The following is a 12811-nucleotide window of genomic DNA, read 5'->3' as shown; positions in this document are numbered from 1 at the left end:
GTCATGATATCTGACAACAGTTAGACCTTGCCTATTCATCTGTAAAGATTCGTGAAGAGGTGTTTGTGTGGTTAACATAATCCCTGCCGACACCAGTAGGGATCCTCCTCGATATTGGTCTCTATCCACAGTGTTTGGGTCATGAGATTGAGTTCCATATTCCCTTCAGATGCGGATTTATTGAGAATCACTCTCCAAACAATATTGGGGCTCATCAGTGAAAAGAACATTGGCCCCCTGTTCAACTGTCCAGGTGGCATGCTGACAACTTCACTCTAGATGTTTCCTTCCATGAAGACACATCAGAGGTACACATACAGCAGGCCTCCGACAAGAAAGGCCACTCTGCCGAAGCCTTCTGTACACTGTTTGCCTCCATAGAACACGTCCAGTCAATGCTGCAGGGTCAGATGCCAGTTGCCATGCAGTACTAAAGCGGTACCGTTGTGTCCTTACAGCCAAATAATGGTCCTCTCTTCCTGAGTTCACAAATGGTTGGCTCTTTCCTGGTCTTTGGGATACAGTTTCAGTGTCTATAAACTGTTGCCACATCAAAGAAACAACAGAACTATTCATGTTAAGCCACTGGGCCACATCAATTTGTGACTGTCCTGCTTCTGTTCTTCCTATGGCCTTCCACCGCAGACAGTCTGGTAGGAGTCTTCTCCATGCCATACTGCACTGTCTGTGACTGTGTACACAGCAATTTTGGATGAAGGACTACCCGGTAAACACTATCATGTTTGATAGATGCCTGACGTCATCGTTGGTGTGGTTGTCTGCTGACCTGAATGCCACCTTCTGTGCAGAACACAATTGTACAGACATATGTTCACAGTTTGTATGATTATATCATGAATTACACAGAACAGGGAAATAGCAGTTTGTTGCTTTAATTTTGGACACTAGTGTAGACGGACAGCTCTCCTTAATTGTGGTAAAACACAATTATTATAGCAATAGGAACAGGTTATAAATCTCAGCAAATACAGGCTGGTCCTGAACCACATTTAAAATGCTATGAAGTGCACATACCTGTGCAAAGTGGCATCGAAAATAATTGACAAATTACACTGGTGTCCAAAATTAAAGCAACAAACCACTGTTTCTCTGTCCTGTGTCCGATTCACGATGTAATCTTACAAACTGTCAACAAATGTCTGTACTATTGTGTTCTGCACGGAAGATGGCATCCAATCAATGGATAACAACGCCAACGATGACGTCGGGTCACCTATCAAAGATGGTAGTGTTTGCCAGGTAGTCCTACATCCTCAATCGCTGTGTACACAGTCACAGACGATGCAGTATGGCACAAAGAAGATGCCTACCAGACTCACTGCGGTGGTGGGCAATAGAAAGAATGGAAGCAGGATAGTGGCAAACTTAAGTGGCCTCATGGCTTAATGTGAATCATTCTGCTATTTCTCAGATGGGGCGACAGTTTGTAGAGACCAAAACTGTACCCCAAAGACAAGAGCAGGCCAAAAACATGTGACATCAGAAAGAAAGAACCGTTATTTGGCTGTAGGGGCATGACGGTACCACCTTAATGTTGCACAGCAGCTGTCATATAACCTGGCAGCATCTACTGGAAGTGTGGCATCAAGACAAACAGTGTACAGAAGGCTTCGGCAGAGTGACCTTTCTTGTTGGAGACCTGCTGTATGTGTACCTCCGATGAGTCTTCATAGAAGGGAATGTCTAGAGTGGAGTCGTCAACATGTCACCTGGATGGTCGAACAGTGGACCAATGTTCATTTTGCAGATGAGTCCCGAATTGGCTTGGAGTGTGATTCTCAATGGAATCGCATTTGGAGGGAATGTGGAATACTATTTTGCGACCCAAACATTGCGGAAAGAGACTGATATCAAATAGGTCCCTGATAGTGCGGGCAGGAATTATGGCGAGCACTCGAACATCTCTTCATGAAATTGTACGGGTGACTCAGCATGGTTTAACTGCTGTCAGGTATTGTGATAAGATCTTGAGACCTCATGAGTGGTTGTTGCAAGGGACTGAGGGACCGGACTTTGTAGTGATGAACGATAATGCTTGACCTCATAGAGCCCACACATTCCTACAACTGGTTAATGTGCTCAGTACAGAGTCTGACTACCTCTGGCAGCAATATAGGTCTGACGAGGATGGGGCATACTGTGAATGATGTCATCAATCTCATGTTGAAGCAATAACGCTCATTCTTCCTGCAGATCTGCTCACAAGTCTTGGAGGGTGGTTGATGGATGCTGACATGTTGCAGTCCGTCTCCCTAGTGCATCCCACACATGTTCTGAGGGATTCAAATTGGGAGAGCAAGCAGGTCATGCCATGTGTGCACTGCTTGCTCTCCCGATTTGAATCCCTCAGAACATGTCTGGGATGCACTAGGGAGATGGGCTGCAAGATGTCAACATCCATCAACCACTCTCCAAGACTTGTGAGCAGATCTGCAGGAAGAATAAACGTTATTGTCTCAACATGAGATCAATGACGTCATTCACAGCATGCCCCTTTGTCATCATACCTCTACTCCTGCCAGATGTGGTCAGACTCTGTACCGAGCACATTAACCAGTTGTGGAAATATGTTGGCAAATCCGTTAAGTTGGAGAAAATGAATAACATTTTTGTCTACCATTATGTATGTTGCAGTTATTTACATTCTGCATTCTTCACATTGTTTCTACTTTACTATCAACTGGGTATACTGTTTTATGGAAAAATAAACACAATCTTACAAAATTTCCATTTGTTTCTTTAAGTTTGGACACTAGTGTATATCATATTGTAACTCAGGACATCAACCACTCTTGACCACAAACTCCTCAAATGTTTATACTGACAGCTTCATGATGTGGAAGAAGAATTATGTATATAATATTTGCTTTAACATGACCTAGTATAATGCAAACAGTTGTGGATATCACCCACACATTAAGAAAGGTAGGTCACACTAAGTGAAGAGAGGGTTGCATGCAAATTTTTGTATGCACTTCTATGTGCGTCTGCAGAACAATTAAAATTACTTATTAGTTGACATCTGTCGCTTGTCACTACAATGTTGCCACATCAGCTACTGCTCCAATATGCAAACACAGCGGGGTCACTTCACAAATGCTGAAACGCTATTATGTGTGGAGCAGTGCAGTGCTGAGAGAGGGAGCCGTCAGGTATGACAGGAACATGAGATTCTCTGTTGATAGGTGATTTTAGTGACCAATGACTGAAATGTGACAGAAAATGCGTTTTGTAACCCTGAATTTACACTCGTTTCCTAACCTAACCACAACCTTGTGATGTGCAATGTATCCGAGGAAATGAGGGTCAACAACCTGCAGCTGAACTGTTAACCACACTTGTTTACTTAACGGCTGTTAAAGCTGACCTCTGAAAGCAAACTCAAGACAAAAAAATTTCAGCTCCAGTACTAAACGGAAACTGTAATTTCTTGCATTCAGTGGTTACCTGAAACTATCCTCACAATGGCTACATGACCTGATGTGATACCAGCTGATCAACTGATGAACATTCCTGAAGGGCACTCGATTACATCTGACAGGCAACATGCGGAGGTGGGGGAAGAGGTGGAAACAAAAGTAAGAGCAAATAAAAAGTCAATACAATGTTGAAATTGATGCTAAAACGGATTAAAAATTACAAAAACACATTTAGACCAATTAATTGAATAAAAATAATAAAAGTACTTTTGATAATGATTTAAGAGCTAAAAAGAAAAAAAAAGAAAAAAAAAACCTTTTAAGATTTGAACCCAAGATATTCTGAGTCACGATTGTTGTACGAGGGTAATCCCAAAAGTAAGGTCTCCTATTTTTTTATAAGTACAGAACTCTGTTTGTGTGGCAGTTGGTCACACTGTTATGAAGAGTGCTTCATGCACTGTGTGTAAACATGCGCACACCGCACTTAGGCGCTCAGTCTTGGCTTGGCAGCCGTTGAGAATGGAGCGCCCATTGGATGTCACCGCCAAGTGAGAATTGTGTGAAGTTATTCAGTTTTTGAATGCAAAGGGCACTGCGCCAATTGAAATCCATCGCCCATTGACAGAAGTGTATGGTGAGTCGTGCATGGATGTCAAAAATGTTCATAAGTGGTGTAGAGAGTTTGCAGCTGGTCGGACCGAAATTCACCAAGAAAAAAGGAGTGGGAGACCGTCAATTTCTGAGGAGACAGTGTTGAAGGTTGAGCAAAGCATGTGTGAAGATCGGCGGATCACCCTGGATGATCTCTGCACGTTGGTTCCTGAGGTTTCCCGAAGCACCGCTCACAGAATTTTAACGGAAACATTGAACTACCGGAAGGTGTGTGCAAGATAGGTGCCACGCGTGCTGACTGAGAACCACATGCGGCAATGTGTTGATGCTTCCCGCACATTTCTTCACCACCTTGCAGCCGAACAGGACAACTTTCTGGACTCAACTGTCATGGGCGACGAAACCTGGGCATACCACTTTACACCTGAGACTCAGCAACAATCACGCCAGTGGCGGCATCCTTCTTTGCCAAAGCTGTGGATATTCAAACATAGTCTGCCGGTAAATTCATGACAACAGTTTTTTGGGATCAGAAAGGGGTATTGTGGGTCGACGTTACGCCCACTGGGACCACAATTAATGCTGACAGGTACTGTGAGACCCTGAAAAAACTCAAACGGACAATTCAGAACCGGAGAAGAGCAATGTTGAGCAAGGGCGTACACATTCTCCATGACAACTCTCACCCACACATCGCTCGGCAAACCACTGCTCTCTGCAACAGTTTCAGTGGAACATACTCACCCACCCACCCTATAGTTCTGACTTGGTGCCCAGTGACTATCACCTGTTCCCTAGGTTAAAAGAACATTTGGCCAGAAAGCGATTCAGCTCTGATGATGAGGTGAAAGAAGAGGTTCATAACTTTCTGAACAGCATAGCAGCGAGCTGGTATGACATGGGCATACAAAAACTGCCACAGCAACTAAAAAATGCATCCACAGAAATGGTGATTATGTCAAAAAATAGCTAAATGTTCAAGGTGTAAACTGATGTAAACCATTGTAGAAATAAACAGGTCTATATACATATAAAAAAATAGGAGACTTTATTTTTGGAATTATCCTCATAACTTACCCATTACGCTACACCACCACCTGTCATGACAGCATTTTATTTATTCCCCTATAGAACCAGTTGAGACAACGATTTATTGCCTTCAATAAGTTCATTTTCACGCAATGTCAAAATGCAAAATAAAAATCAAGATCCAAACAACAACAACAAAGAAAGCTGGCAAGGAACTGGAAGTGAATTGATCATTTGTTGTGGTAGTTTGGCAACAGTGAACAGTTCAGGCGTAACACTGAGCCTTGTCATTGGAGGAAACCAGCTCCAATGCATGAAGTGTTAACAAGCTAGTAATCTTAATCAGACTATAGTGTTATCAATATAATGGAAGGAAACATTCCACGTGAGAAAAATTATATATAAAAACAAAGATGAGGTGACTTACCGAACAAAAGCGCTGGCAGGTCGATAGACACACAAACAAACACAAACATACACACAAAATTCAAGCTTTCGCAACAGACTGTTGCCTCATCAGGAAAGAGGGAAGGAGAGAGGAAGACGAAAGGAAGTGGGTTTTAAGGGAGAGGGTAAGGAGTCATTCCAATCCCGGGAGCGAAAAGACTTACCTTAGGGGGAAAAAAGGACAGGTATACACTGGCACACACGCACATATCCATCCACACATACAGACACAAGCAGACATTAATTTGAATCCAACAATTACGTTTGTTATTGTCACTGTTCCATTTCGAAATCTTTTCTGTCGTCTTATTTTCCTCTTTCTGTTTTTGCCAGTAGTTTCACTTTGTATTCACCTTCTCCTTTTTACCGTAATCTGCTATACTATTTTATCCCGCCTATATATATACTCAATAATACGTAACCCACTTCCAAACCATAACCAAAAAATATTTTTTTTTTTTTTTTTTGCCGCTTTCAGCACTACCGCCGCTATAATATCCACCGTTTCTAGTTCACAAACAGCTCCTTTCACCTTTTAAACAACCATTTCGGCCAGTTCTAATAACTTTCGCTTTATTTCCATTTCCATTTTTCCCACATCACTGATCATTTTTAGCCGCTTCCCACAGGTTTTAACGCCATTATTTCTTCGTCAGACAATTGTTAGCCTCATTTTCATAATCTGCCACCACAATACTACTCCTTTTAATATACTACACGCAGTTTTTTCGAAATTTTCCCAAATTTCTCCGTCCTTTAACGTGTTTTGGCGGCAACACAACCACCTAACCTTTATGCACATCGTTGTCTACCAACCCAAGTCAAACATAGCCCAGCTGTAACCAACACCTTTTCGCCTTTTTTCATTCCAGATCTCCAGTTTCTTTCCGGTTCACCTTTATCTCTCCCCATATATTTTTATTTTCATTTTCATTTCACCTCATGTTACACTTTCCACCTTCTAATACCATGTCACCCTCACAACACCCCCACAATGACCCCATTAAGTTTTATTTACATTCCCTCCGCAAACATGCCTTCGCCCTAGCCAGATTACGCTCGCATATTTTATTTTCTCAGGCTTGTCTGACATTTGTAAGGGTCTTTAAATATGTCTGCTTGTGTCTGTATGTGTGGATGGATATGTGCGTGTGTGCCAGTGTATACCTGTCCTTTTTTCCCCCTAAGGTAAGTCTTTCCGCTCCCGGGATTGGAATGACTCCTTACCCTCTCCCTTAAAACCCACTTCCTTTCGTCTTCCTCTCTCCTTCCCTCTTTCCTGATGAGGCAACAGTCTGTTGCGAAAGCTTGAATTTTGTGTGTATGTTTGTGTTTGTTTGTGTGTCTATCGACCTGCCAGCGCTTTTGTTCGGTAAGTCACCTCATCTTTGTTTTCATATATAATCAGACTATAGTGTGTTTGATAGATTGTTCGTAGCATAGTGTTACATTATAGTTATGTTTTATGAGTGGTAACATGTATGACTTCTTTAAAGGTAATAAAGTACAGAAGAAACGTTATTCATAAAGTTGCTCTTTCAACATAAGTGGCTGTCAGTACAAAGCATAAAAATCTCAATTGTCAAGGTATTGCTACTAGTCCTACAAGTTATGGGACAACATATTTAAAATAATGTATTCTATCTCTTTTTACATAGGGAACCACTACATAAGATTAGTACCTACAATTCATGATCCCTGTTCTGTTCTGATGTTCTGTACTGTGTAATGGGTTGGTTTGGGTAAATGCCAATCACACCTTAATTCTTTCATGTTAACCAGCACACTCACACTGAGATAGCAAAAAACGCCTTGTAATACTGTGCAAAAAGCGTATGATGACTCAAATAAGCATTCTCCTCTATCCCTAAGTGACAGATCTTCTTCGTTACAGATAAAAGTCTTGTCAACACCAAGGTCGTCAGACATAGGTCACTATCCTGATGGACGCAAATGTGGAAAGATGTTGTGCTTGTCTTTTTAGAACAAGCATTCTAGCACCCGCATAGAGCTACTTCAGGAAGCCGCAGAAAACCTAAGGATGGCTGTACCAGAGCTTAAGATCAATTCCAATCAAATACAAGTCCAACATCTTAATTACAGTTCCACCTTATTTGGCTGTTTCAGATCTGTGTTGCATGGACAACAAAGTCTAACAGTGAAAGCTAATAACAGTTTGTGAGAAGCAACACAACACAGGTAGAATGTCTGACTGGTAAATAGGTCAACATTCATGTAAAACCACAACGGATATCCAGCACAAAATCAAAGAAAGAACATTTGCAAAGCAATGTTGAAGAATGGACATAAAAGTAACAAATGTCTTACACTAAAACAATAAGTAAATACATAAAAAAAACAGACAGACAATAATTAGATTAAATTACATAACTTGCTCATGATTTTTGAGATACAGCAGATTGTAAAACATAGTCATCAAAATGGGGAATGAAGACAACACACAGAGAACACTATGAATCACCTTGATTACATCTGCAACACAAAGTACCATACGCTTGCCTGGCGCATCATCGTGCTCCATGATTCTCCTTAAAGCAGATCGCTGACACCTATCGATTTCACGGTCATAACGATACTTCAGTTGCAGAAGCAGCACACGAGGAGTCAGATATCTAAAACATTTTTGTACACTACATAAATAAAAAATAGTTGACTAAATATTGTTAGTAAAGATTTAAATGAGAAACATCCAAGTCCTAGTAAGTATATGGTGATCAAAACAGCTAGAAAAAAAATCATTTACCAAGCAGAATCATAGACATATAACACATCTGACAGCAGAGAGGTAAGGGTTGAAGGAAAGGTGATTAATGTGGCAACAGCAACAAACACTGTGCAAACCACCAGCAACAAACACACAGCTGGCACAGGCACAGAGCATTTTATTGTTGATTTCCACTGGACTTGTCCTGCTGTGTTACTCCTGACCTGTGGCCCAGAGTGACTTTCCTTATTAATTTCTAATTAATCTCATTTCTTCACAGCCTTTCCACTAGTTTGCCAGGTAAAGATATTTCACTTTACAAAAGCATGTAGTTTTACGAGTGCTGCTACTTGAAAAGTAGATTATTGTAGAGTCCATATTTTATTCAAGCTCCACTTTTCTGAAAATTAACTATTTTCCTTCTTAAGCATCACATTATCTATTGGTTGCTTTTCAGTAACACATATTCATATCATACATTTTGTATGCACTATTAGTAAACTTTAGAATATAGATAACATCTCGTAATTAAAAAAGCAGAACTAATCACGTCAAAACATTTCATAGTACTGTAGCATGCAGTGGAAAATTGTATCCAAAAATAGTAACTAAATTTCACATTTTATTAATATAAGATCACCTTTATGTATACTGTTTTTGGTTCGAACCAAAAAAGCAAAGACAAGTTACAAATTTCATATGACGTAACCAATGAGTCATAGTGTCTCAAACAATTTTCAGTGCTCTAAAAAGGTTCGCTCCTACAAATGACAGAACTTAAGTGATTTAATAACAATAACTGCAAACAAAGATTGTCTTACAGGAACCATTACGGTTATTTAACACACCTTCTACAGGTGTTGTGGTGATCAATGTGTCCATGACTAATGTCAATATGTATTACACAGCAACAACGTTTGTAAAATCAATTATAATGAAATTGCTGTTATTTCATGATACATCTTTGTATTTTCAATGATTTCATAACCATTATTGGTTAACCCAAAAGTGTGTGGCTGTGGCTGCAGCAGTTATAAAGCTATGTACATCAAAATTGTTTATGCACTGTATTTGAATATTTAATTTAGTTATTTTCAATCGTTCACCCACATATTAGCAGCGTGTTTACATTCGGCGGCGTGTAGTTGCAGCTGCAGTGGTTTTCAAGTTAAGTTCTGACGAAGTTGTTTGTGCACTGTTATACAGTTATTAAAATTAGTAGTTTTCAATGGTGCCTCATGCTGTTTGTGGTGAAATAACGGTTTAATAAACTTTTGGAAACTTCTGCTCACTGTGTTTTTTTAGAGTTTTCAGTGCATTGAAGTCATTTAATAAATTTCATGTTGTAGTTTCCAGCTGACACTTCTTATTGTTTCTAGCGAAATATTTCAGTAAAAGTTTCATGCACTGTTTTAACTTCACTGAGTGTTCCAGTGCTGCTTGAATTTTTGGTTTTAGCTAATAAATTGTGTGAAGTTTTGTTGGTATGGGTATTAGTTGTTGTTTAGTAGTAGTAATAAAAGTTGTTGCTTTCTTAGTAGAGAGAGAATTTCAAGACCACTATTGTTAGTTTTATAAATAGTTCTACTGGTGTAACTGTACTTAGGTAATGTAGACATTTAGTTCTTTTCAATAACTGTAAAATTTTACTGGAAGTGGGAAGTGTGGGCTCTGTTGTAGGTTTGTGGGTAGTGGGTTACGGTGTGGGATTTGTTCAAAGTATTTTCATTGGAGGAATGCAGTACGGAAGCCAGCGAGCATTCAAGTGAGATCCTCTCCTGGGAATGCAGAATCTGCAGCAGAAATAAGTTGACAGAGGAGCAGGAGCATAAGATCTGTGCCCTTCAGGTGCAGTTACAATACAAAAAGGAGAAACTAGATAGGTTGCGGAGGGTGAAGGATGCTGGGGAATGGGAACTGGCAGTTGGCAAGATGGCACCTAGGAGGTGGTATTCAGACAGTTTTATTTTGTGTATATGCATTACATTTGACTAACTATCAGAGTTGAGTGGAGAGGAGCCTCTTGCAGCTGTAGGTGTAGGAAACATGCAGCAGTCCTCGTTAGGAGGCCGAAGTCAGTTGCAAAGTCTAACAGAAAGAAAGAGGTTCTGTTGCTAGGTAGTTTGCACGGCAGAGGTGTGGGCCAGTAGTTGCAGGAAGTGTTGTGGAGGGAGTAACAGATCGCCAGTATTGTGAAGCCTAGTGCATGGTTTGCTGAGGTGATTGACAGCATAGGGGAGTTACGCAGGAATTTTATGAGAGGATCAGGTAGTGACTGTGAGTGGAGCACGGAATATTATGTAAGTTGTGACCTGGAACAGATAGCTACTCAAACTGGTGGCACTATTGTGCATTTCGTGCAACTGTTCCAGCGTCATGATCAGCCTGATCTTAATGCGGCTATTAGGCATGGAGAAGGTGCTGATGACAGAGGGCATGGGTCACATTCCAGTGGTGCCAGTTGAGTTTATCAATAGATCGGGTTTCACTAGGCATGGCCTGCACCTCAATATGTATGGGAAGGGGAGGCTGGCAAAGCTTACAGGTGACAGTGCAGTGGGTGGTGGTTGTGGTGATGGTGGTGGTGAGGTCACTCATGGAAAAATTCCTGTGGTATTTGGTGTTAGAGCTGCACCATTTTTTAGATTGAAGTCAGCTGATAAGTATACCTACTTAAAGGAAGCCCCTCTAAGGAATCATCTTCAGAGGTCAGGTATCCACATAGAGAAGGAATTAGCATATTTCATCAAAATATAAGAGGTTTTAGATATAATGTTAGTGAACTGCTTATAGATATTGACTCTGACATTACTGGTATACCAGAGCACCACTTAAATAATTTGACAATTCAGAGGCTTCCTATACCAGGATATGGATTAGCTGGCTGTTTTTCAAGGAGTTCCTTAAAGGGTGGGGGAGTGGCTATGTACGTTAAAAAAAAAAAAAAAAATACCAGTATTCCATTTGAGTCCATAGACACATCACGGCACTGCACTGAACAGATATTTGAATGTCGTGCAGGGGCAGCTGAATTTAGTGAAACTAAACTTATTATTTTTTTTTTGTTTATAGGTCCCCTTACTCTGACTTCAGAGCATTTCTGCTCAAGCTAGAGAGGCTTCTTGGTTCGCTTTATAGGAAGTACCAGAAATTAGTTATATGTGGTGACTTCAATATTAATTTTGTATATGATTGAGAAACAAAAAGGTTATTGTTAGATCTCCTAAACTCATATGATCTGATGCAGACTGTGTTTTTTCCAACTAGGGTAATAGACAATATTCTGATAGCAAAAGGGTGAATGGCCTTTCAGACCACGATGCACAAATTTTAACACTAAAAGGCTGTTGTACTCAAACAAATGTCAAATATAATTACAAACTACATAGTAAAGCTAATCCAATGGCAGTAAAGAGTTTTCTAAACCTTGTTAAGGAACAAGAGTGGCAGGATGTTTATACTGCCAACAACATAGATGACAAATATAATGCTTCCCTTAACTCATTTCTCATGCTCTTTTGGGAGTTGCTTTTCAGTATAACGTTCTAAATGGGGTATCCTAGCAGTAAAAGGCAGCCTGGGTGGCTGACTAATGGGATAAGGAAATCATGTAGAACAAAGTGGGAATTATATCAAAATGTCAGAAGTAGTCACAATCAAGCTACAGCAGCCTATTAAAAACAGTATTGTAAGGTTCTTAAACATGTTATTAGGAAGGCAAAGAGTATGTGGTATGCAAATAGAATAGTAGCCAGTTCACAGGATAAAATTAAAACAACACGGTCAGTTGTGAAGAAAGTGTCTAGTCAGCAGCACAAGGTCGAAGATATAAAGTCAGTTTGTTGTTGTTGTTGTGGTCTTCAGTCCAGAGACTGGTTTGATGCAGCTCTCCATGCTACTCTATCCTGTGCAAGCTTCTTCATCTCCCAGTACCTACTGCAACCTACATCCTTCTGAATCTGTTTAGTGTATTCATCTCTTGGTCTCCCTCTACAATTTTTACCCTCTGCACTGCCCTTCAATACTAAATTGGTGATCTCTTGATGCCTCAGAACATGTCCTACCAACCAATCCCTTCTTCTAGCCAAATTGTGCCACAAATGTCTCTTCTCCCCAATTCTATTCAATACCTCCTCATTAGTTATGTGATCTACCCATCTAATCATCAGCATTCTACTGTAGCACCACATTTCGAAAGCTTCTATTCTCTTCTTGTCCAAACTGTTTATCATCCATGTTTCACTTCCATACATGGCTACACTCCATACAAATACTTTCAGAAATGACTTCCTGACACGTAAATCTATACTCGATGTTAACAAATTTCTGTTCTTCAGAAATGCTTTCCTTGCCATTGCCAGTCTACATTTTATATCCTCTCTACTTCGACCATCATCAGTTATTTTGCTCCCCAAATAGCAAAACTCCTTTACTACTTTAAAAAATTGTCTCATTTCCTAATCTAATACCCTCAGCATCACCCAACTTAAATCAACTACATTCCATTATCCTCATTTTGCTTTTGTTGATGTTCATCTTACATCCTCCTTTCAAG

General features: G+C 40.2%; 1 protein-coding gene across 1 annotated transcript in view; it reads right to left on the bottom strand.

Annotated features, from left to right (window-relative positions):
• The window catches only part of LOC124796080 (breast cancer type 2 susceptibility protein-like), a 173362-nt gene that overhangs the window by 86901 nt on the left and 73650 nt on the right, over nt 1-12811 (bottom strand). Inside the window, exon 6 of the mRNA XM_047260165.1 lies at nt 8014-8164. Coding sequence (XP_047116121.1) covers nt 8014-8164 — 151 coding nt within the window. The remainder of the gene's footprint in view (nt 1-8013; nt 8165-12811) is intronic.

Source organism: Schistocerca piceifrons, chromosome 4 (genome assembly GCF_021461385.2).
Source record: "Schistocerca piceifrons isolate TAMUIC-IGC-003096 chromosome 4, iqSchPice1.1, whole genome shotgun sequence".
NCBI lineage: Eukaryota > Metazoa > Arthropoda > Insecta > Orthoptera > Acrididae > Schistocerca > Schistocerca piceifrons.
The sequence above is the reverse complement of the archived record's forward strand: the minus strand, read 5'-3'. Positions and strand labels throughout refer to the sequence as shown.